Here is a 26,315-nt window from a genome sequence, read left to right on the forward strand (position 1 = left end):
ACTCATGCTTGCTTTGTTTTCTTTTCAATTTAGTGATGTGAAATTTATGCTGCAAACCTGGCAGAATAATGAAAGCCTCTGTGGTGGCAGGAGAACAAATGTTTTTCATAACTACTGTATTAATAAGTGGAGGAGAAAGTTAGTGTGAAAACATGATCCCAGAACAGATGCCCTCGGCATGTATCCAAGGAAAGTCTTAACAATGCATTTCACATAAGTCATACAACAGGAACCTGATGGTATTTTTGATCAGGAGGAACCTGGAACTTGAATAGAATCAGAAATGTGTAAGCCCCTGTTTTTCTTTTTCTTGCAAGGATACCATTTTCCTAACTTAGAGTTGGCTTATACTTAACAACTTGACCAAAATGGTCTAGATGCTACGTCTGATCCTCCTAAGTTGTTCAGTATCCCAGAAGTAATATTGTTTATAGCATACAATTTACTTTAATTTCAACAATTAAATGCTTATTTCACTTACCATACATACCTATCTTCCCTTCAATTTGGTTTTGTACCATCCTGTGTTATGCTTAATGACTATTGTGCTGCCAAAGGGACTGAGTTGAGAGAAAGTATGAATCCCCAGTGTTAGCTTTGATGTCAGATTCTTTTTACTTAAATCTCTGTTGAGTTTAAGAGAGAAATTTTACAACATTTTTGTAGCTCTCTGATGCAGGTGTGTGTGTTAAGGAGAAGTTGAATAATTCCTAGTCTTTGGAAATAAAGGAAGCCCATTGCCTTCAGTTCTGTTAAGCAACTTCTCTTGCTTTGGTACTGGAATATCAATTTGTGACTGGCCTAAAGAGGGAGGAAAAGGATTTGAAGAACACTGAGCAGACAGGTGAAAAACAAATTTGTGAGACAGAATTTGTGTAAGAGAAATTCATAATTACTCTTGATTCAGCAGTAGGGAAGCAAAGGGAAGCACTGCAGTAAGGGCACTAGACTAATGAGGTGAATAGCCTGAACTTTACTATTGTAACAAAAATATCACCAGTATGTTTAACTCTGTTCCTTGCTTTTGCCCTTGTGTGTTATGTGCTATAAAGCAGTGCTTTTAAAAATAGAATATAATAGAATAGAAGGTTGGAAGGTTGGAAGAGACCTTCAAGATCATTGCGTCCAACCTATCATCCAACCCACCTAATCAGCTAAACCATGGCACCAAGCACCCTCTCAAGTCTCCTCCTGAACACCTCCAATGATGGTGACTCCACCACCTCCCTGTCACTCTCTCTGTGTAGAACTTCTTCCTAACCTCCAGCCTAAACCTCCCCTGGTGCAGCTTGAGACTGTGTCCTCTTGTTCTGGTGCTGGTTGCCTGGGAGAAGAGACCAACCCCTATCTGTCTACAACCTCCCTTAAGGTAGTTGTAGAGGGCAACAAGGTCACCCCTGAGTCTCCTCTTCTCCAGGCTAAGCAAGCCCCAGCTCCCTCAGCCTCTCCTCATAGGGCTTGTGTTCCAAACCCCTCCCCAACTTTGTTGCCCTTCTCTGGACACGTTCCAGCAAGTCAACCTCCTTGCTAAACTGAGGGGCCCAGAACTGGACACAGTACTCAAGGTGTAATAAGCCATTTAGTTAAACTGGAATTTGAAGGGGCCGATGAAAGAGAATTTGCTAGTGCTGTAAAGAAGTCTTGTGAAAATTAGTGCTTGTCTGTTGGCAAGTCTTGCATTTTTCTGCTGTCTGCAAGAAGCAAGATTTGGATCTACAAACAGTGAAAGTCAAATCTTGTGTTGCAAAATCCTCTTTGTGAAATAATTCATGCAGCTCTTCCTCTCTTACCCATTAAAGCACGTGACATGTAATTATGTCTAAATCACACCTGAAAGGAAAATGTGTACTTAGTTTTAGCCTCACATTTATCTAGTTTCAACTGGTCTGCTGCTTTAATGTTTGGCTCAGTGGTTGAATTAACTGTACCAGAGCTTTTCCAGGTGTTTCCTATGAATCACCTACTGTTTGCCAACAAGGACAAAGCTAATCCAGCTCATTAAAACATTTCTCTCACTCAACTCTTCTGAGAACGTGTCACAATCTTTTTAGTTCAGTGATGAGAAGAAACTGATGAGCTCTCACCAGAATCTGCAAGACATTACAGAAGATCAGCTTAGCCTGGCATCTATCCACTACATGCGGTCCCACTACCAGGAAGCTATTGATATCTACAGGCGCATTCTCCTTCACCATCGGTAGGCACCTCTGCTCCAAACCTCCTTCCAGTGTCTCTGATTCTGTTGGTATTTGAATTCATTTACTTGCTGGGTTTCTGAAAGCAGGAGTTTTCCCCAATGACTATGTCCCTTTCCCACCACAAAATGTACACAAGTTGCATCCCCCTCAAGTTTGTTCATTGCAAAGCATTATTGAAGTACGCATGTTTAAAAAGACATCTGGTCTCTGTTGCTTTCTTTGGGGAATTCTTTCTCAGACTTCTGTTTGTTTGTTTTGTTACTTCTTCTGAGATTATATGTGGTCGAGTACCTGCTTTGTCCTTCCTCCCCCAGTCCAGCAACCCTGGCTTGTTGGTTTCTCCTTCACCTCTTAACCTTCCTAAGAAGGGTTTGGTTCTTAGTTTTTATGTAGAGAGTTCCTTGCATTCTTTCCATTTCTGTTTATCCTGGTATGACACTTGGCTGGTGTTTTTGCCTATTATGCTCTGCAACTTGTGATTCAGAATGTAACAAGGAACAAATTTAATTGAATTCTTAGGTGGTTGGAAGTATCCGTTAAATAAAATAGAAACTGCTGTCCAGAATGCACAGCTACCTTTCAGCAGTATCTCTTCTGCAGTGCTTCAGAGAAGTCCATCATGATGTATATAAGTATGTTATATAATGCTTGGGGAAAAGATTCTTGACTTCCAAGTCCTACAGAAGCAATCACTTAAAGCTAAATGAGCAACCTTATCATAGAATCAATAAGGTTGGAAAAGGCCTCAAAGATCATCAAGTCCAACCTGTCACCCAAGACCTTATGACTACTAAACCATGGCACCAAGTGCCACGTCCAATCCCCTCTTGAACACCTTCATAACAAATCTCCTTTTACTTACTCTTCTCACAAATGCCTGTCTTATTTCTGTCTAGTTTCTTCTAGTTCTTGATCACTTGTAATGGCAAGGAGTTTTTTACTAATTGTACTTGGTAGAAGATTGTAAGAGCCATTAAAATATTTTCTAAGTGTTATGTGAATATTAAATGTGTTTGGATGTGTTGCATAGAAAATCCTATTCTGCCAGGCCAAATACAGGCCTGATGTTCTGTGTGCTTCTGTAGAATGAAGTGGCCACCATTTCCTAGATCTGCAAATTAGGAGTTTTGTAGGTAATTCTTTACAGCTGCAGTAGCTGCTGTTAAAAAAGTAATGTGAAGCTGAAGCTGTGCAATTGTAGCTTACAAACTAGGGCTCTAAAGTAAGCATTTCCCAGAAAGCCCAGTTTTGGTGTGCTTGTGAAAGATGTGTAGATGTATGAGAACTTGGTGTGAGATTTGAATGTTCTGTAGTATATCTGAGGGGATTTAAATGTTATTCTTAATCCTCTTTCCTGCAGGGAATACCTGGCTCTGAATGTATATGTGGCCCTATGCTATTACAAGCTGGATTATTATGAAGTGTCACAGGAAGTGCTATCTGTTTATCTTCAGCAAGTTCCCGATAGCACCATTGCTATTAACCTTAAGGCTTGTAACCATTTCCGACTCTGTGAAGGGAAGGCCGCTGAGGTACCTATTGGATGGCCCTTCAGGTCACCTTTATTTGAGTTCAAGATTCCATACAGCTTTCTTTTCCTTGTTACCTGTCTTAACCAGTGATGTTGATCATAGAATCAATAAGGTTGGAAAAGGCCTCAAAGATCATCAAGTCCAACCTGTGCCCTTTATCTTGTTATTGTGTCCTTCTTTTAGGACTGCCACCTATTTCAGTTTCCCCTGTATATTAAGCCCTCTGTCCACATGTGTGCACAGTGGTCTTAATGGTCTTCCCAGTCTACTTGGGACCTTCTGTCTATAAGTATTATCCAGCTGCTATAATGATCACAAAGAAGCTGGAAGGCAAAAATTTTCCAGTGACCCAGGATTGCTGGAGATACCTTTTTGATAAGCTTTAGAGCTCATGTGGAGTTCTATTTATGCTTGTATGCTTGTTTGTTTGTTTGTTTTCATGTTGAAATTCTGTAATATCTGTAATGCCAGGCAGAGCTCAAGAAGTTGACAGACAGTGCCTCATCGTCTCTGGAGTTTGGCAAGGAGCTCATTAAGCACAATCTGGTGAGTAATGCATTTAATATGAACTGCTCTCATTTGTAGAGCTACACTTGATGATTCATAAAATGGAATAATTTTTGAGATTTAATCTTTGTAGTTGGAATCAGTTGTCTTTGGTGCACAGTTTGTATCCAGGACTGCAGACCTGATTGAGTCTCTGCTGCCATGCAAGTCCCATTGCAGAAATCCTACCTGTGTAATAGGTGTGCCATCAAGTGTATTTTTTCTCCTCTGGAAGTTTTCTGTCAGTTTGAGACTGTGTCAAGAAAATAAAAATGCTGCTTTTACCTCCAGAGGTGTATTGAAATAATTCATCTCTTGTAAGAAGAGCTCTGCAAGATATTTGGGGAGGACACTTTAGAAACAAGTCAGAATGCTTGACCTTGAACTCCTATTTAGTACAATGTGAGTGGAATTGAGGTAACTTGTGAAAACGGTCATCGTCCAAAAAGAAATTAACAAGGAGTTCTAGAGGCAAAAGGTGTTGATAAAAGCCAAAATCCTTGTGTGTTCTGCAGTGAGTCACTAATCACCTGTTATTTTTTCCCTGCAGCAGCATTAATACTTTGATGAACAAGCAGTAACAGCAGATTGCTCTTACATAATGATGAGCAGCTGCTTGGTTTGTCACTTTTAAGCTAACACTTTTTCCCCTAAGAGCCTAAGAGTTAAAATTGCTTTCAAAGTTTTCTGAATTAACATTGTTTTATTTTGGATGTTGGGCTTTTGGCCAGCAGATCATTGAGTAATAATGTTAGATTTTGGTGGAGGAACTATCATGTGAAACTAGAGGTGTAAAGGATTGACTGCTCCTCATCACTTTGGGGTCCTGTGGCATTCTAAATACATGTGGAGCTGTTAGTCCGATTTTTTTTCATGTGACTGCATCATAAGCAAAATGTCATTCTGTGTGTGTTCCTCTCACTCTTGTCTCAGACCATATTAGTCTTTAAAATCTTTGATATATAATGTATCACTGCTTTGAGCTGCTAAATGCTGAAATAAGGTTAATCTTTACTGATGGATTAAACACTTTATACTCTTGAGAATAAAGATGGTCACATGTTGTAATTCTGTAGTTGTATTAAAGCAGGGATTATGCTAATGCCAGTACCATTGACCCTTTCCTGCTGTTACTGTAGGAATTTAAGGATTAATTTCCTTGAACTAAGACATAATGGACAACATTTTCATACACAGTTATCAATATACTGCCTTTCTCTGCAGGTGGTGTTCCGAGGAGGAGAAGGAGCTTTGCAGGTCCTGCCTCCTCTAGTTGATGTTATTCCCGAGGCAAGACTGAATCTTGTGATTTACTATCTCCAGCAAGGTAAATACACCTTCTTCTGACTCTTTTATAGCTTCAGGGGTGGCATTCATTCATTCATCTGATCTCACTGACTGTTCAATGAAATGCTTTGTTTGTTTCTTTGCAGTAAAAGGTAATTCGTTTCGTTTTCTGTTCTCTGGAAAATAGTGAGGTTAGAGATCCCATGGCTTGCAGAGAAAGGTTTTAATTGTGTGCAGACAAATAACTCCACTTTAGCAGAGTGCTGGGGGCTCTTGGGTTGCAGGAGATGGCTTTAGGGACAGTGATGTTTGTATGTTTGTAGAGAGAGGATCTCACTTTTGCCTGAATATGTGAGGATGGTCTTTCTCTAAATGGAATTCTGCACAGTCGATACCTGAGCCAAAGTAACTGTGAACAAGGCTGCAGTTTGTGAACAAGATGTTTCATTCCAAGTCTATTTTGCAACTCTTAAAGAATGCAGATAGGTAGCCAGAATCAGTTGGAAAGGATTTTCTACTTGTTTCTCCTCTTGGTTGGCTGACTCCTTTGAATTTTGTCTGAGTTGAGTTTCAGTCTCATTCCTTTTCTGCCATTGTGTTGCTTTATTCAAGGGTGGGTTGACTGCCTGAGTGATGAGTAGGTGTTAACCACAGTCGTGTAATGTAAGGTGATGTGATGACTGCTTGGTTGCAATGCTGTATCAACAAAACTTTGCCAGTAAAAAGGGTATCTTGGCTGGGCTGGTTTACAAAGTCAACCCTATTCCAAACATATTTTTTTCTAATGTAGGTAAACTTTAGGATCTTTTCAGTTTACTTGCATAGGAAGTTGCTTATTGAATTCCAGCTTCACATTTAAACTTCTGAGCTCGTTGTGCTTTTTGCTTGTTAGAATTAGGCTCAGGTAAGAGCTGCTGGACAGATTTTGAAATATTGATGAGGAAAAGATGTAGTTTCCCTTCAGAATCACATTACCTTATCCTCCTTGAGGGGTAAATAAATAAGAGGAAAGACGGTGAGATGATGGATTTATTATCTTGACCTTGTACTGTTGAGAAGCGAGCCACTGGATTATAAGCAAAGGGGACAAGTCATCTCTACTAGGAAAATTGTAGTAATAAAGAAGCTATTACTCACTCTGTGTTTGTTATTTGAGTTCTGGAAAGCCATCACCATTGTGATATAAATTCACAATGATTTATAGTTACCTTTCTCCTCCTGTCTAAATGCTTTATTTCTTAGCCTATAAGTGTTGGGGAATGTTGTAGAGGATGAGTGACTTGGTCTAATACAGTGTGCTATTGGTTATCATGCAATCTAATGTCTGCCATTTAAGGTGATGTGCAAGAGGCTTATAACCTGATTAAGGACCTGGAACCCACAGCTCCACAGGTAATTGAAAACTGATGTCGTGGGTACATAAAGACAGAGGTTATAAATTGATACAAAATCTGCCATGTACAAAAGTGGTATCCTCAAGACAGCTTGCCCCACTCCTGCTCTTAACTCATGTGTTCTCTATCCTTTTATCAACAATAGACTTCATATGCATGCATAACATAACATGTTTATTACTGTACCACCTGGGGTCAACTAAGATTACAGCTTTCTTGTGTGCAGACTTGATTGTGGGGAGTTGACCATCAGTACATAAATAAAAGGTCTCTTTCAGCTACAGCTTCTTGTCACTTCTGCCTTGTTAATGGTTGCCATCCCTCAGATCTGCTAGCTCAGATGCATGTGGTTTGTCCTGAAGCCATATCAATAAAAATGAGCTAGATTAAATTAAACAGTTAAAATAATAGGTCTTTTCTAATCTCCCTTCAGCTGCAGTAAGTGGAAGCTGCACTGTCCCTTGGCTACTACTGTAATTCTCTTTTGTGGCTGTTCCAACATCTTTACTCTTTGATTTATTCCTCTTTACAGTTTATTTTCCAAAGGTCACATAGCTGGGTATGAAAGAGACCTTTCAGGAGTGAATGTGAGGATTAGATGGAGGGATGGAAAATGAAAACCTCAAGAACATAGATTTAGTGATTCTGTGTTGAGAAGTGTCTTCTGCTGTTGCTTTTCACTTGCATTTTCCATTTTAGCAAGGCTTACTTGAACAGTTCTCTGCAGCTGTAGGTTCTTTAGCCTCCACTTTCCCTGTGTATATGCCTAATATAAATGATAGTGTTCTTGATCACATTTTGAAATGAGGATATTGTGCTTTTTTCCCCATTTTTCTCACCCACACTTGGAAGGAACTTACTACTAAGACTTGCAAAACTACTTCTACATCCTCCTTCAGTTCATCTGAATTGTCTTCTTTGTCATGATGTCTATAGGATAATAATTTGGCACTTAAAGAGGCCTCTTAAAGAGGCAGTGAGTTAAAATGATTGCTTAGCTTGCTTGCTGGTACTCTCAGATTGCTTTCTTGCACTTCATTGTTGGTCTGTATAGATGTCTGTCTTGTTCCATGTTTACATATGTGACAGGACTGTCCAGATTTACTGAGTACCAACTAAAACAGGCTTATAGCCATAACTCTTAATGATAAGACTTAAATAAGACCAATTTATTTGTGACACACTGAGGAAGATCTTGTTCAAGGAAGACTTAAACTATGGTTGTATCTCAGAGGAAAGGTAGCAGGGTACCCACTCCTGTTCTGAATTTCTGTACAGCAACATGACCACAGAGCACAAACCCTTGGATATTTTTGCCCTGATGAGAAAGCTATGGATTTTGGAGCAAGGATAATTATGAATAACTGATGTGCATACTTGAAGTGGAATCTGTGGATTTATATAACAATGCGCTTGGTTATTGGTCAGGGAGAGGGCATGATAGTATGATATAGTATGTTAAGGTGCTCCTTCTGGTGCAAATCTTTGAGCATAAGACTTACCAGAAAACATGCTACCCCTTTGCATCCCACAGATTTAGCAGAAATGATGAGCTAGCAAGTAGAATGGTTTGGGGGGAGGGGTAACATTGTACTACTGTGCTGAAGCACTATCATAGCATCACTGAATCAGCTACTTATGAATTTGATCGGAGATAGAGTGGAATTTAGAAATAAAATTAATGTACATGTAGGCTTTTAAGTGACTCCTGAAATCTGCACCCTGTCTTCTTTCTTCCTTATTACTTTTCTTTTTTTCAGGAGTATATCCTCAAAGGAGTGGTAAATGCAGCACTTGGACAAGAAATGAACTCGGTGAGTGAAGCCTCTGAGGTTCTCCAGCTTTGCCAACAGTAGAATGAGAACAAATCTGTAGGGGCTGGAACGGAGTGAAAGAGGCAGGATCTCACAGTCTCTTAATCTTCTTCTGTGCAGTACTGAATCCAGAGGAAGTGAAATGTGCATCTCTGTTGCTAGTCCTGACAATAAATAGAGCTGAATTTGGCTTCTCTGCCATGCTTCCCAAAAAACTGTTTGCTTTCTACAGTGTTCTTGTGTATCTAGGCACCTACAGTGGCACATTTACCTTTTCTGGTTTTACTTCAGCCCTGTTTTGTCTGTTAGTTGCTCCTTATCTCAGAGCATGTTTTCACTGTGTATTGTAGTATCAACTCCAGAACTCATGTTAGATTCTTTACATTAATTTTCCTTCTTCCAGAGAGATCACCTGAAAATTGCTCAGCAGTTCTTCCAGTTGGTGGGTGAATCAGCCAGTGAATGTGGTATGTTTTAAATGTTCTTTCCCTGTTATCTAATCCTTCTTACAGTATCCAAACATACACCGTCATATCTTTGTCTAACTGCTGGCTGTTAACATAACTACTTCCAGGCACTTTGTTGCTATATTATGAGCCACAGAAAGTCTAACTGAGAGTCTAAACCAAATTTGCAAGCTTAATTTAGAAGGTTCAGTTGATTCCAAACCTTAGTATATGAATTTGGCTCAAAAAGAGGCTATATGGCAAACTGCTAGTCTTCACTGATACACTGTGGCAGCTTGCCTTTGACTAATAATACCCATTATGAAACAGAAGGCAACAGCCTAATTAGGTGAAGTGTGTGGCTGAAACCTCACAGGTACAAATCTAAGGCTGCTAATGAAAGCCTATTGAGTACAAAGAGTCCTAGCACGGAGTGTGCCCTTGAACTGAGGGTGCTAAAAACATAAGGAGGAATTGGGCTGCAGAGTGATGGAGGATCTGGGACTAACTCTGTGGCTGAACCAAAGGAAAAAAACCCAACAAGATGAAACCTAATTACAAAAAATCCATACATTTTCAATGTTTGTTTTTACTTAATGCCTAGACCAAAACAAGACCTTGTATTCCTTTCCACACATCAAAGTAAACCCAGAATCCCAACTCTAAACAGCCAGTAGTTGGAACAGAGAAATTCAGCAAAAGTCCCTTGTAGTTGCTGTCACTAGGACTATTTCTTTAGGTGGGTAACTTATGCATGTTTATGGTGCATGTGGTCCTAAGAGACAAAATGCTATCTCCTGTGTCCATGGTGACTGAAGAGGAGTGCAACAGACAGAGCAGCAGCAGTGATGAAACTTCCAGAAACACTGTTGAACCATTCTTTTATTCTTACAACTCTTCTACTATTGATATTATGCAGCAGAGAGCTTCATGTTGGAAGGCTGGAAGTGGTACCATAGATAAGGTCTCCCTAACACATTCCTTTCACATTGAGGTTATCCCTTTGCAGCTGGGATCCCAGCTAAAAGCAAGAAGCAAGGTGAACTGTAGAAGTGGAGGAGGCTGTTAGTGGGCGTATTGCTAACTGGGCTTGTGATGCCAGTTGTGTCACAGGGTGATATAGTGGTGGTAGGCCTCTTAATGTCCACAATTGTCATGCAGATATAATGAGTGACCATAGCACACATGGATAAAAATACAGAGATAGTCTGAGAAAAGATACCCTGAAAAGATTTATAGTGAAGATACAGCACAAAACCAAAAGTGAAGTTGGTAGGAAGCTTAAAGTCTTAATTTTACTGTGCAATATTTTTAAACCCATAGGTAAACAAAATAGAGAGGCTGAGACTTGAAGTATGGTTGAGGGTTGGCAGGAAAGGGAACAGAAGTGTAGTCCAATTAGGAAGATGGGTTAATTGAACAGAAAGAGCCTATGGGAAGGACTGGTTCCAACTAGAAGGAAATGGAAGCATTAGTACTGCAAGCATCTTACCCTCTTGGTACTTCCATGTAAAAACTGCTTTGTCATCTTTAAAAAACATGGCAGAATGCTGACTTACAGAGAGTGAGTAAGGCTTACAGAGGAAATAAGTGAGACCTAAAGAGCCAGTTCAACTCATCCTTTAAAGCCAAAATAGTATGGGGGGAAAAGGAGAGGGGTGTATCCTCAAACAAGGGACAAACTGTAGACAGGAAATAGAAGAGGCCAACAGAGTTCAGTTTAGATAGGACATAACAAAAAGCAAACACATGAAGAGCACATATGTGTCTTCAGACAAATACTAGATGCTTTACAAGAAGATGAATGAAGAGGAGCACCTGGGTTTAGAAGAGGAGGCTATAAACCTAAAATAACTCTTTTAACGTGACGAGAGGAAGGCAACATGTGGAATATTGATCCTAATTTATAATGGGGTATTACTAAGTAGGTTCTGTCAGTGGAGGAATAGTTCTAAGCATTATAGAAACCTCTTTTCTTTATCAGTGAGTAATATAAAATTGTTTTAAATTACATGTTCAGATAGGAGACTCATCATGTGCAGGCTAAATTATTCACCAGCCAGCCTGGATGGCAACAGTGACTGGCATACTAAGGAAGTTAGAGGTTTTATATAGCAAGATAATGAAATAATATTTGGAGATTTCTGCCCATGTTGAGCCAGTAAATGCCATGACATGGCATGATACAAAGAAGGAATTTTTAAATGCTAAGTTTTCACCTCTCACACAACTGAACACGTGTCTCCAGTACAGAGATTACACAGAACCTGAGCTGATGGGGTTTTTTTAAATGAAAATCCAGTTTTGTTACAGTGCTCTGGGTATAATCAAATTCAAAAACCTCTGTTAGCAAATAACCTCAAAAAATTTCCACAGTCCTAATTTCAAGAAGGGAAACTCCATAATAGCCTTTCCCATTTCTAACAGAAAATTTTCAGTGAAGAAGCAGTGAAAAGAATAAAATGCACCTGATTTGAATACTTGAATAAACCTTTTGTTTCTTTAAAGAAAGAGCTTGTATTCATAATTAATGAGCTATAGGAGACAAATAATGACATGTCTACATTTGCCAATTGTACAAAATTACCCATAGTAGGAAAAAAGGAAAGCTTCCACAATGATGAAAGCTGTGGAGGAATATATAAGGCTGGGTAATAATACATGAATTAAATTTATCTTTGATAAATGTGAAGTAGTATGTAGGGGAGGCTGGGGGTGGGGAGAAGCCCTTATACTGTATTGGCAAAATTATCAGAAAACCTGAAGAGCATTTTAGGAATTGATGAGGAAAGAGAACAAACCAAAAGTAATGACTGTGTAATTGTGGATCCTTTTCTTGGATACTGTCTGCAGTGGTGGTTCTTAGATTTCTATGAAAAAATATGGTAGAACAAGAAAGGGTGCAATAAAGACAGCAAGGATGAGGAGAGAAAGGGGATACCTTCTTGAGCTTAACTAAATGAGGATATGTGGCCTGGAAAATGGTGATTGAGTTTGGTTGCATTCACAATACACAGCCCTGTAAATGACAAGGAAAAGAGGAATAATAGAGAAGAATTAGTTACTGTACCAAACAAAACCCAAGGAGCACTGACAGAAATCATCATGCAAAACAATTAAAACAAGCAGCACAAATTTCTTTTCCACATGACTCAACTTATTTGATATAGAATCTTAGGAGAAAGGGAAGGTATAAAGAAATTTGTAAGTCAAATCCACTGACTATTTAACACAAAATGTTCAGTGATGAATCCTCAGTGCAGACTTTTGGAAGCTGGGAGAAATGTCAGAGGAATTGGGTTTGCATACCAGAGCAAGTATTCAGAATATATTCTTTCTATAGCTGTGCATTCTTACTCAGCAAGCTCCCAAACCAGACAGACTTTGGATCCATTATGATTATTCTTATGTCACTTATCATATTAGCCACTGTGTTGTATATTTGTAGTCATTTTTGATCTGCCTTTGTTTTGCTGAATGTAGAAGGGAGAACAGAATGCTTGCTGTTTGTACACTTGAGCTTTTGCTAAGTAGTCAGGCACGCTGTTCAAGCATGTAAGTCATGCTTCAGCACTTCCCACTGGGCCAATCCTTGCAAGAAGCTAGTAGCACTAGCTTGTCTGTTTAAGATCTTTATCAAGTTACTTAGCAGATTTATAATACAAAAGTAGGTTGTGCTCCTCAGAGTGAGGAAATCCGATGCTGTGTATCTGCTTGCAGCTGGGCCTACAGCGCTCCTGACTTTTAATATGGATTATCAGAAATTAATGGATTAAAATGAAGATGTGGAATATTTATTTTTTTCTAGAACAAGCTTCTGTCTTTCTGACTCCCTCTTGTTAAATCCCATGACTGCATTAAGAGCAAAACAGCAGTAGGCAGTTTAGGAAGAATACAGTGTCATGTATTTATTAAGTACTTTGGAAGCATCAATTAAGCCTTTTTGCTGTTTTTCATTTGACCTGTGCCTTGGAGGCTCAAGGAACACAGAGCACATGGAGTTACATAGAATACATAGAATAAACCAGGTTGGAAGGGACCTTCAAGATCATCGCGTCCAACCCATCAACCAATCCAACACCACCCAAACAACTAACCCATGGCACCAAGCACCCCATCAAGTCTTCTCCTGAACACCTCTAGTGATGGCGACTCCACCACCTCCCCAGGCAGCCCATTCCAATGGGCAATCACTCTTTCTGTATAGAACTTTTTCCTAACATCTAGCCTGAACCTCCCCTGGCACAGCCTGAGACTGTGTCCTCTTGTCCCGGTGCTGGCCGCCTGGGAGAAGAGACCAACATCCGTCTGTCTACAACCTCCCTTCAGGTAGTTGTAGAGAGTAATAAGGTCACCCCTCAGTCTCCTCTTCTCCAGGCTAAGCAACCCCAGCTCCCTCAGCCTCTCTTCATAGGCCTTGTGTTCCAAACCCCTCACCAACTTTGTTGCTCTTCTCTGGACTCATTCCAGCAAGTCAACCTCCTTCCTAAACTGAGGGGCCCAGAACATGTGTAAGTCCTTTCCAATACATGCACGCATTTCTTCTCATGTTGGAGGTTCTGTGCTTTGAGAGGAGGAGGGACCGTCAATATTCACCTTCTAGCAGCAACAAAGAGCACCCAGAGCAGCAGCCTGGTTTACTGGGGTTTCTTTTAAGCTTAATAAAAATTCTTAATCCCACTGACGCAAAATGGAGCTGGCATGACAAAGGAGGTTGTAACTACACTTGTGTAGTTAATTCTCATGCTCTTTCCCAGGGTCTCAATTGGGTGGAAAATTAAACAGATCAGATTTCTGAGATAAGTTAAGGAGGAAATGGGGCAAGAGGGACATTAGTGAAAGTAAATGAACATTAACATTTCCATTTCTGATGCTTAGCCTAAGTCTTATGAATACTGCAAGACTAATGGAGAAAAGCACCTGTTTCAATTTCAGTGCTACTCTTTTAGGACCAGGTCAGATATATCTGGTCATGGGAGGGAAGAATGAAACATTGCTACTTGGGTTCATCCATCTGTGACCAGTTTCTCCTGGTTGGGTCTAACAAAAGTTAGTCTTAGAAAAGCTTAGTTCAGAACCTCTAAAACAAAAGCTTTGAAGTAGTTTTCCAGTGACACATCTTGCAGTTTTGAAGTGGATGACAGCATAGCATGACAGCAGCAAAGTTTATGGTGACACAGATGGCAGCAAGGCTTACTGACACTCATATGAATTAACATGCCTAGCTCATGGCTTTACCACTTGCAAACAATGTGGTGATACCAAATGCATGGAAATCAGTTCTCATAATATATTCTGTCACTATTTTCCCTGTGCATGTATTAAAATATTGATAGCAAGTTTACTCACTGGAACTAAAACTGCAATACACAGAGCTTCTTTGTCAAAAATAACTGAAAAGCATAATTTAAAAGAAAACAGGCTAATGAGGTTAGAACAACAAACTCAGGCTTTGTATCAAGCATCATGTCTGAAGAGTAAGAATAATCCACAGTAAAATCATGCTACATGAATTGTGTGATGGAAAAGACCTGTAACTTAAACAACTTGTCTTCGTGGCATTTGCTGTTGAATACAGCCATGCAATAGTTATTGTATGCAGCACAAAGAGCTGACAAGATGATCTAATAGTTTTTCTAACCTCTAGTATGGTTGCTTGCCTGAAAAGGCAAGTTAACTATTTTTAGCTGTTAGCTGCTTTTGTGTTTCCCAGCAATCCTGGCAGTGATTTCCTTTACCATGTCAGTTTTGAATTCTGTTAATCTGAATTTCTCTTTTGAATTTTAGATACCATTCCAGGGAGGCTGTGCATGTCCTCCTGCTTCTTTCTTCTTAGACAGTTTGATAATGCCCTGATTTACTTCAACTCAGTCAAGGTTGGTATTATTTTGTATTGGTAGTCCTCTAAAGTATGGAATCACTACTTATGGAATCAGACTGTAGTGTGAGAGACACTATGGAAACATAACAAGATGCCGACACAGAAGAGGAACGGCAGGGAGACCTAAGTGGCAAGTACAGCAAATGGATCAAAATGTAAAGCAGCAGCTTGGTGGGCATGATGGTCTCATCACACTTGGAATGTCATCGTTACCACACTTTCTGGGGGCATTACAGAAGACAAGGAAGATAATTACAGGGAGTCAATGATATGTGTGGATATTTATGGAACAGACATCATGGAGGAAAAAAAACCCAAAATGTTTTCTTAAGACTTATCAAATGAGTGATGGAGATTATTGTCACTGCTTAATAATTGGGGACAACATTTTAATGAAAAAAAAAAATGTGTAAGGAAGAGAGGATTTGAAGGACTCTGAAAGTAATTACATCTCTACTCTACAGGGAAAGCAGTCCCTGAAGGGCTGTGATAGGGCAATATTAGCAAAGCAGTAAGCTAAGAATATTATTTTTGCAGAAGTAAACTGAGTGGTACTGCAAGCAATGCTGCATTTTATCATAACATAATGCAGTATTATCAGTTCTCTGGTATCCAATGGATAAAATGGGTCTAATTTGGAATAGAATCATGGAGTCATTTTGGTTGGAACAGACCTTGAAGATCGCTGAGTCCCCAACCATTATCAAACTCTCCCAAGTCTGGTACTCAACCATGTCCCTAAGCACCACATCTGTGTGTCTTTTAAACACCTCCAGGGATGGTGGTACCTACTCCAGAGTTCAGTAAGACTTTCTGTGAAGAGGTTTCTTCTAATATCCAATCTAAACCTCCCCTGGCACAACTTAAGGTCTTTTCCTCTCAAATGCTCCTCATAAGACTTGTTCTCCAGACCTTGCACCAACTTCATTGCGCTTCTCTGGACCCACTCCAGCATACAGAAGATGGTTACACAAGGTGGTTGCATGGTTTAGCACCAGACTTGGTAGTTAGATAATATTTGGACTTCATCTTAAAGTTCTTTTCCAACTGAATCAATGCTGTTATTCTAAGATAAGCACAATTACAATGTTCTAAGGAGGGTGAGACAGAAAATAAAACCAGTGATTGCAGTGGTGCCAAAATCAGCTAATAGGTGAAAAAATTGAAGATGGAGTGCTTTTAAACTTTGTCTGGAAGGAGATCATTGAAGAAATCCCGAGGGGCTCTAGCCACTAGAATGGCTCCACTGTAGTGGATGAAGAGACACCACCCCACCACCCCCCACATTGGTGTGTATGTGAAAACTATCTGGAAATTAACAGTGAGATTTGTTTTGCCTAACTTGAGGCATCTGTAAATCAGATTTCTAGCATTAACTCATCATCTGCTCTTAGTCTATAGCCAACAGGGGCAGATGGTAATTTCCAGAAGAGAATTCATCCTGTGTATTTCTTGCACTTATCTTAGAATGGCATGAGTCACCCCATAGAAATGCCCAGCTCTTTCCATTTCCTTTAAAAAGTTCTTAAACAACTAGTTCTAACCTGAAAATGTTCAAGTTAAATGTGATTACTCACCACCTCCAAGTTACATGGGAAAGCTTAGAAGTGAGAGAGAGAGAAGAGTAGCATCTGGGGAGACAAATGGAGTTGTCATTAATATTGGAAAGTAAAGCTAGTGTTTGTGTAGGAAAGAGCGAGGAACTAACAAGACCCTAAACAGAAATTATGGGGGTGGAAGTGGGCAATGGAGTCATCAAAGGATAGGTCAAAGTCATGAGGCAGGAGAAGTGCTACAGGAGGAGAATTAGGTGAGACAACGTTGCATCTCTGAAGGAATAAAGGAAAGTGGTGTAGGAGGGGTTGGAAAGAAAATCTGAAGGGAAAAGGAAGAGCACAGAGTACTCGGTGTTGTTTTGTAAGATGTTAGTAGGAGCCTATACAGAGGGAAATGTTCATGAAGAATAGATCTAATGTTCACTGGCAGATCTAATGTTGCACTTCAGACAGAGAGAAGGTTGCCTGCGAGCAAAGCTTGGGCTTAATGAAGTCCTATTACATGGTATGGTGTCTGGCTGCAGCCAGATACTGTGGCTCCACCTCCATCATGTGATCCAGTGTGTCAGACTAGCGTCTGTCACACAACCAGATCCACAGGATCTCTTGTAGAACCTTGAGAAGTGTTGGAAAAGCCAACTGTTAATCTCCTTAAGCCATTAGGGAGTCAACTGCCTATTTACCACCCCAGTGGTGAAATAAGTGCTTGGGAGGTGAAAGACACTATGGCAGCACAGCGTGTCTTCACATGCCCAACGTGAAAATTATCCCCACAAAAGCTGCCACTGCAGTTTTGAGCTTGGAGCAGTATCCAGGTCTCTCATGGTTAATACTGTGGAATGTTCCAGCTGTTTGTAGTCACAACTGTAGGATGGAAAGCCAGTCCATAATTTTCTACCCATTGTTTATAAATGCCTTATGTTCATAATGTGGGTTTTTCTGTCCTTCCCATTGTCTTGATACAGTCTGACTCAGATCTGGGGGAGGGGAAGGTGGGGGGGTATTTTTAATGTTGTTATACCATGGGAGGAGGTTTTTTTACTGTTTGATTTATCTGGGGTTTGTTTGTGTGGCTTATTTTCCAGAGTTACTTCCACAACGATGACACTTTTAACTTCAACTACGCCCAAGCCAAAGCTGCCGTGGGCAGTTTTGTTGAGGCTGAAGAGGTATATATTTACTTGCCTTAAAAAAACCAACAGTGGAAATATTTCCCACATACCCTCCTCTTTCCTTCCTTTTCTCCCTCTAGATCTTCATGTTGGTTGAAAATAGGCTGGTTGTGTGGAACATCATCTTCCCCTTCTTAGAGGAGCTAAAACTCTCAGTAAACACAATTCAGAAAAGATTATCTTGCTAATCTTATAATGTGAGGTATATAGGGAGTCATGCTGCTTGTGATGCATCACAAGGGTGCTTGCAGCTATCTCTAATTGATCAAAGAATGCTCTTTTAATCAGATTTCCTACGCTTTGTCTGGGATCCCAGGCAGTCTTATTGTTCAGACTGACTCGGGCATGCTGAGTAAAAGACACTGAATAGTTAAGAGCTTCTAGGTGTCCCTAGAAATTTGTGTTTAAAAAAAAAAAAGAATAAATTCTTCCACTGGGAGATGTGGGAGGAAAAGAGGAAGTGTTCAGTATCTTATTCAGCAGCATCCAGATGCAGCTGGAAAAGATTAACCTACACGCAGCATTTTTTGTGTCTATGTGCAGTAGGAACTTAATTGCAACTAAAATGTGCAAATGCAAATAGCTATTATGAAGATGGAAGCAACATTTTCCACAAGGCCAGAAAGAAGACATGCCAGGGGAAAAAAAAAAAAGCCAAACCAAACAACCACATAGTCTAAACTGAAGCATATAAGTTGGGTTGGTTTGGGGTTTTCTTTTCTTTGTTTCTCCTATCTTTCTAACTTTTTAACTCTTCAGGGTTTTCAACAACAGAGCCCTCCCCCTGAGGTCTCTTCTTTTCTGTCAGGCAAAATGGAGATATATTTCAGTTCACCTACCTTAGTTTAGTTAGCTTAATGGAAATGCAGGTGAATACCTTTTCAAACTGTGCTAACAGGCTACTCTGAGTTCTGAGACTTCATACAAACAACAGTGCTGTAAGTAAGCTGTAGCTGCAGCCAGACAATCAGGAGTCACAAAGATCTAAACAGCTGCTAGTCCACATTCTTCCTCTTCTGTTCTTAAAAATGTTTGTGTATAAATTTGTGTTTGGAAGTTGATGCAATTAAATGACAGAATTATGTAATTACATTGATTAGTCTGCTCTAATGTCTGATACTTGATAGCAAGGACACTGTCATATAAAGATCACCTTTCCCCAATGTCTCAAGCTTGTTAAAGGATCTCCAGATACAGCACTTTTTAAGTTAAGCTTAGCTTAGCTCACTGGACATAATGAAGTAAAACCTATGATTGAATGCTCCTTACAGTGATAATGCTGCTATATGTTTATTTCTTCCTTCTTACCCCTTCCCCTCCCTCCCCAAATTAGGAGATCTGCAATATTTACCCAATAAAAATGTCAGTCCTTTGTGGAACTCAGTACATACAGCTGAAGCTGTAGAGGTATTTTGAATTTTGCCAGTAGCACCCCAGTGTAGTTACAAACAAACCCGCAGAGAGGCATAAATAGCTTCTTTCTGTGAGCAAAGCCAGAGTACATTTTAACATGTGTGACATCCCCCAACACATCCCTTTAGATGCAGAGTGTAATAAACCTGTATTTGTACAGTAAATTGCAAAAAGCAATTGTTTTGCCTCAGAACCTTACCGAAACCCAAAGGCTTAGAAATGGCTTATTGCTGACCTGGAATGATCTTTGACATGTATAGGGAGGAAAGGCTCATATATATATATATATATATATATATGTGAAACTTCTGGTATTTCAAGAAGATGCTAATGTAACTGCTTGCATTGCTTTCTAAACAAACACATTCCAAATAGCTTTTCCCACAGGCCCAGTGTTCTTTTGTGCTGTTTGTGTTGCATGGCCACCCACTGGCACTTGTTCAGAGCAAGCCGCACCCACTGCAGAGCTCGGTGTTTTGAAGCTGCTGAAGTGCCTTGACAAGCATGGCACTGTTTGAATCCTCCACCTACCCAACACAGAGAGATGGCCCTGCACTGCACTTGCATGGCCTCACTGTTCTCATGAAGCAGTTGCTAGTGTGGTTTAAGCAGCAGCTACATGTTGAAACGAGGCAGATCTCCCTTCTGCTCGTGTAAAAGTACATGCATGTATAATCTCCTGTTTTCCTTCTTCCTGCAGGTGTTCCTTTTGATCCAGAGTGAGAAGATAAAGAATGATTTTGTTTACCTTAGCTGGCTAGCTCGCTGCTGTGAGTCACTTTGCTCTCAATATTGCAGGAATACAGATCCTCCTCTATTGCATCAGTCTTGGCAATCCACTTCCCTAATTTAATTTGACATTGTAGGTGGATTCAGGACTATGAAAGTGAAAAGCTGATTGCGGTAGTCACAGTGTGGGCAGTTGCTGCACCCTTCATACACTGGCTTGTAGTAAGCAATTACTGCTTCAGTGCAGTGCTGTTACAGTTCTGTCAGTGCAGCTCTTCCTGGCAAGTGAACTTCTCAACTGGCTACTCAGTTGCTTGAGTAGAGATTATTTTCCTCTTAAAAGACTGAGTTACAACTCTGAAATGTTCAGAGTAAAACACCAAATGGAAATGTCGGTACTGGGTTAGGCCCAGCACCTGTCTGCCTCCAAGAGCAGCCAATGTCAGATACCCAGGGAGGTGAAGGATCAGGCAAGCATACACTGCATTTTTAATTCCTATACATACTCTGTTTTCCCCAAACTCCTGTGCCTGGAGGGTGACCTTTTTAATCTCCAGTGTGTTTTCTCTTCCAAAACCTTTCCCATGTTTAATATCCTGTACCAAATTCTACTTCGTTTTTCTGAACAGGTTTTTAAAACATTGCAGAGTACACCTCAGGAGAGCTCTAGCTACAATGCCACATGCAAAATAGCATGGAGGTTGGCTTTTCTAATGAGTCAAGTCTAAGACTCCCTGGGCTAACTAGTTTTCCTTAGAGTGCCTCAATACCAAAATGTTGTGCTATCAAACAATTTTCAGTAGTTGTAGTTGCAATGTAATTATGTATGTTTGGGGACATTATGCCTCTCCAGCATGATCTTTCCCAGACAGGCACATCACACCTATGAATCTATGACTCTATTTTAGGACATGCCAGCTGATTTCCATTTTCATGAAGCTGCAGTACCTGGCTGTGTTTAAGTGGTTTATATGTGACTGGTTGATGCGATTTCTTTTCTTGTTTTAATGGGAGGCCTCTCATTGCAAAGGCAAATCATGGTAGTTTGGTGTTCATCCCTTCAACTCTGTGCTGTAGTAGTTCTTTGACGTACATCTGGGGATGCAGACCTTTTGGAAGATGTTAATTATTGCACAAGGAGTAAAATTAACACTATGCCATCAATGAAAAAACTCCTAGCTTGTTCACAGGAGTTGCTAAAGGAGCTGCTAAAGGCCATTCTCAGTTCCTGCTGGAGTTTCAGTAGAGGTGCTCTATTCTTCTGTGTCTGCCTGCAAATCTTGATTTTTGTTTTATTCACTCCCAAGCAGCTGCTAGAATTCTTTGCACAAACAACTGTTCAAGTATGTAGATTGCTAGTACAGCCTTCTGGATAAAAGATGCTGTAGAAATTGGAGAGCATTAGAATACATTCACGTCAGAGAATGATTAGATAGCGAGTTGTGAACAATTTGATGCTGAAATGTTTCCAACAGCCAATAAGTACCAGAGATGCATCTTTCTGTGGATTTGTTTAATAGTATTGTGCTGTTTATACTGAATTCTTCTTGGAGAGAAGGTAGAAAACCAACATTGAATTAGCACAGTAGTACATTTCTTTAGATAGATGGATTAATGTTTGGAAATTAAGCCCTGGAGTTTGTTACTGTGTACGTGTAGTAGCAGTAATAGATTACTGCTCTGCAAGTAGCTGGTAAGACTTGAAAAAGAAAGGAAGAGTTCATTTCATTTTCTTTTCCCCCAGTACTCACTTGAGGCTGAAATTACCAATATCTACCTCAGGCTCAACAGAATGGGTTCTTATCTCCAGAAAAAAAACAAACAAATTTCAGAACTCTGCATTCAAGCATCCCAGCAGAATTTCCACTAGCTTAGATGGAAGATTCACATTCTTTTGTTTCTAACTGTGTATAGCAGTGATGTTTAAAGGCCAATGAAAAATTCTATTCTCATAGGAAAATGTAAAAACCAACCAAAAATCTCAAGAATTTGGAAACATTTTTTCTAATAGATGCATAATGAGAAGTTGTGTTGTGCTTGGAGAGGCTTCACCCACACACACCCCTGTTAGTTTGCTATGAATCGTGGAAATTGAGTGTTTAGATTCAGGTGGTTACCAAGTGTTAAAGACCTCACTTCAGTGCCAGTTAGTTTTTATTCTGTGTAAGAACACAGAATCCTAGATCTCACCGTCTTAATGGATTGCTGGAGTTCATTGTCCTGCATAAAATAACTTCTCTGGTGCTTTCCATTCTGTTCCTTAATCACAACTGAAATTGTGAGAGCTGTGCTTATTGCTGTATCTGTGAAATATAAATTGAGATGTAAACATCATAATTACTCCTCTTGATGTTGATATTCTCTGATGAATTGGCACTAAGGACGAATTTCCGTTTCCAACCTCACACTCACAGGGTGAAGCATGCATTTACATCAAGGGAAGAAACTTAGGAACACTTATTCCACCTGCCATTGAGTATTGTGCATGGCATGTTCTTTTCAAAGTCCAAGATTTTTGTTGTTGCAGATATTATGAATAAGAAACCCCACCTGGCCTGGAAGCTCTATGAGAAGATGGAGACCTCAGGGGAATCCTTTAGCCTATTGCAGCTCATTGCAAATGATTGCTACAGAGTGAGTCTTCTTTTCAGAACTTGGTGTATGCCTTGTTAATTCAGTGACTGTACCAACAGCCTTTGTTTTGTTTTTAATACTTTCCATCATTGTTTTCACTAGTGAACTTCTTATAAGAGTGAGGTGTCTAATAATGTAGATGAGTTGGCAAGGATTAGTCAGTATTTTAACCTACAGGCCTCCTTTGTGGACAAACCAGTTATTAAAATGTTGGCAAATTACTGCATGATTGAGCTATCAATACTGGTAACATTTTCTTATCCTAGTAGGCATTCATTCATGGTAAAAATGACAAGAACATGCACATTGCTTCTATGACTTACTGCCAGTGTCAGAAAACTGTGCTCAGAGTTTTTAATCCACATCTGAAGGATGGTCACGTAGTTGGGAATGATGTTTTACTGTCTGTGCAGGTGCGCCAGTTCTACTATTCAGCCAAAGCATTTCATGTCCTGGAGAGTCTGGACAGTAATCCTGAATACTGGGAAGGCAAGAGAGGTGCTTGCGTTGGTGTCTTTCAAATGATCGTAGCTGGCAGAGAAGCAAAGTGAGTATTCTCTGTTGTATCTGAATTTACTTTGCTCATTTCCTGTTTCCAGCATCATAATCTTAGCTTTAAGACTAGGTGTCCTTTTCCAATTCCATGTTGTCATACAACAGATACTCTGGCACCCATATGCAGTGATCAGTTTGAAGTGTATCTTTCACAGCCAACAGTTAGAGAGTATGTGGTGGAAAGTAAGTTATCAGCTAATGCTGTGAACGGTAGGAAACCCAAATACATTCATCATGATATTGGGACAAGCTAAATTATGGCATGTTCATGAACTGAGGGAAAAGAACCTTCCCCCCCCCCCCCCCCCCCCCCTTTCGTGTTGATGGCTTAAGAATGGAAAACTGTCCCACGACATTTTAAGGTTCACAGAACAGAACTAAGGAAACGTTTACTCAACAGTGCAGGAAGGTCACAGTTTCTCTAAACAGTGAGTAGATGAGACCATGTTTTCACTCAGATTTGCTCTCTGAAGACACTGTCCATGACAGATAAATACACTTACTTGAGGAAAGCCTAAAGGAACTTATCTTTGTTACCTTTGGCCCATTTCACTGGCTGGGAGAATGAGAGAGTAGTGAGGCTGTATTTAAGAACTGTTCCCTTATGATGCTTCTGCTGTGATGCCAGATGGCCATTCTCCCCTGGCCAAAGCTGCTGTTCTGTACATAGCTAGTAGGTGTGTGTCTTGGCTTCTGCACCTTCCTTGTATTCCTTTCTCTCTAATCTCATTCACTTCTGCACCCTTCAAGTGTCCTTTTAGCAATTACTGCAGTAGGTGCAGTAAAAGACAGGCAGCTTGCCTGCTTTTCAATATGCATGCAAGTTCTTGCTGTAAAGTAGCTGGCAAACGGCAGTTTTGCATTGGTTTCTCCTATTGGCAATGTTCATTTCCATGTTGTTTGGTTGATGGATAAGGTGCTTTGGCAGCATTAAGCTAAACGCTGCCATACTGAAGACCAACAGGAAGCATTAAAGACCAGAAAAAGAAAGTTTGCTTTGTTCAGAGGAACTATTTTGCAAGAATAAAGATTTATACCACATGCAAGCATGCTAAACTCCAAACTAATTACATTTTGCTGGTAGTATTTTTAAGTTCTCTCCTTGTTTGTTGGTTTGGTTTTGTGTTGTTGTTGCTTTTATACTTTACCCCCAGGATCTTCTCCCCTTTGCATTTTGTACTAATTCCTGCTTTGCAAATGAATGAACCTCTCTGGCAAGGAACTATGTTTGGAAAATAGCTTGCATCTGGGTAGATGTATATTGTATTGATTGGGTCTTGCTCTCCTTTTAAGTCTTTGCTTTTCACCTTTGTAGAGAGACCCTCCAGGAAGTAGTGCTCCTTCTGGAGAGCTCTAGGAATCCTCAAGCAGAATACATTGTCCGCGTCATGAAAAAGTGGGCCAAGGAGAACAGAGTCGCTATCTAAGTCAGAGTCACTGTGTGGCTGCAAGATGTGATTCTTGGTTGTTTGTAGGTTGGTTCTGGTTTTTTAATTAAAGCTTTATTGGTGCTTTTCTGTTGCACCACTTTCTATTCCATATTCACAGTTGCTGGGGGTTTTAGCAGTAATTCCAGCTGTCCACAAGTCAAAGTGCTCCTCAGATGTTCCCCGGACTTCTCTACACAAGTTAACTGGAATGCTTTATGGGTTGTTGTTTTTCAGCAAGTCTGCTGGCTTCTGGAGAAAAACATTTTGTTAAATGACTGAGCATTGTCCTTTTCTCAATAAATTTCAATAACAGATATCTTCCTTTCTTATTTTTGTCTATAAGGATTATTTTCTCTCTTACCATTATTTTTGAAGATGAGGGTTAACCACCCCAAAATGCCAAGCTCACAAGTGGCTGATTTGCTTTCTAGGTTGGTGTTGTGGGTTTAAGACTGGATGTCTTAACCAGAGAGTACAGTCCTCCAGAAGGACTAGATAGTCCATGGGTCGACACTGGAAAGTGTAATCTTTTGTTGTTTCATCCCATCATGCCTGCATCTACTTCCCTATATAAATGGGCATAATTGTCTCTCTGGGCATTGTGGCGGCTCCTGCCTCTGGTTGGAAGGGGAAATAGGGCTTTGAGCTGGCAGCTAAATTCTTGCTGTGCAGTGCAGCCTGGAGGGGGAGGGAAGCCTTGAGGCCTTTTGGCCTGCTGCCTTTATCTGGAGGTAGGGGGTGGGAAGGGGGCAGTTGTCAGCCTGTTTGAGGGCATTGAGGCCTGGTGATGGGGAAGGTGTTTTGGACGATGTTGGCCTAGTGAGGTTTTGGTAAGCCCAGGATGGAAAACTGGGCTGAGACTGAATATGGATTAGGATGGAGAACTGGGCCGAGACTGAATATGGATTTGTGTATTTTGTATGGTTTTGTATTGTTGTGTATAGTTGTGAATAGTTTTTCTTTTACTTCTTTGGGGTGGAGTTAAAGAGCTTCTGTCCACTCTAAAACTACATTGGGTTGGTAGCAAAGCATGGTAGGGCCATTTCTTTCAGAGCACAGAGATTTGACTGACTGCATTACTCAATCTTGCTTTGAGGTTTGAAACTCCAAACGTTTATTCAAGTTAATGAAATTGATAGGAGCATTCTCTACTGTCTGTGTTTTGACTAAAGCTCTCAAGTGAATCGACTAAGTGATCCTGCTTTAGCAGGGGGGTTGGAGCCGATGATCTCCCTTCCAACCTCTAAGATACTGTGATACTGATACAGGTGAGTATGGTCTGCGTTGCTTCCTGCCTCCAAAGTTGAACTAGTGTATTCATTTTGCTGTGGAAGAGGGCAGATTTGTGACTGATCATTCAGGAATTGGTTGAAGGGCAGACAATGACCTTGGACCTGATTTTATGGCAGTTTGCTGGAAATAAGGTGGCTCGGTGTATATGGAATGTATTTAGACATTTCTCCCGTATCACATCAGGGTTTTTTTACTGCTTTAAACAAAATAATTGAGTTCCATCCTTCAGCTATCTAGAAGTACACTGATAATTATGATTACTTGCATTTACACACGTTTATATCCCAAAAAACCAATCCATCATACCTAGCAACAATTACAGAGCCTTTCAGCAGGGTCAGGGGCAGTGTTACACTCATTCCAAAGAGGTGTGAAAGGAGCAGGATTTCCACTGAAAGCAGTTACAAAATGTGCTTCACTTGGAAAAGGCATTTT

At 40.2% G+C, this 26,315-nt stretch overlaps 1 protein-coding gene across 1 annotated transcript in view; it reads left to right on the top strand.

Moving 5' to 3' along the window:
- Nucleotides 1–24,918, top strand: part of IFT56 (intraflagellar transport 56) — a 45,070-nt gene extending 20,152 nt beyond the window's left edge. The window contains exons 6-18 of the mRNA XM_054167652.1: nucleotides 2,052–2,197; nucleotides 3,559–3,730; nucleotides 4,202–4,276; nucleotides 5,501–5,603; nucleotides 6,900–6,955; nucleotides 8,718–8,771; nucleotides 9,175–9,238; nucleotides 15,005–15,093; nucleotides 17,740–17,823; nucleotides 19,940–20,009; nucleotides 22,496–22,602; nucleotides 23,016–23,149; nucleotides 24,473–24,918. Of these exons, the coding sequence (XP_054023627.1) occupies nucleotides 2,052–2,197; nucleotides 3,559–3,730; nucleotides 4,202–4,276; nucleotides 5,501–5,603; nucleotides 6,900–6,955; nucleotides 8,718–8,771; nucleotides 9,175–9,238; nucleotides 15,005–15,093; nucleotides 17,740–17,823; nucleotides 19,940–20,009; nucleotides 22,496–22,602; nucleotides 23,016–23,149; nucleotides 24,473–24,584 (1,266 nt within the window). The 3' untranslated portion in view covers nucleotides 24,585–24,918. The remainder of the gene's footprint in view (nucleotides 1–2,051; nucleotides 2,198–3,558; nucleotides 3,731–4,201; nucleotides 4,277–5,500; nucleotides 5,604–6,899; nucleotides 6,956–8,717; nucleotides 8,772–9,174; nucleotides 9,239–15,004; nucleotides 15,094–17,739; nucleotides 17,824–19,939; nucleotides 20,010–22,495; nucleotides 22,603–23,015; nucleotides 23,150–24,472) is intronic.
- The last annotated feature ends 1,397 nt before the right edge of the window (nucleotides 24,919–26,315 follow it).

This window comes from Dryobates pubescens, chromosome 15 (genome assembly GCF_014839835.1).
Source record: "Dryobates pubescens isolate bDryPub1 chromosome 15, bDryPub1.pri, whole genome shotgun sequence".
NCBI lineage: Eukaryota > Metazoa > Chordata > Aves > Piciformes > Picidae > Dryobates > Dryobates pubescens.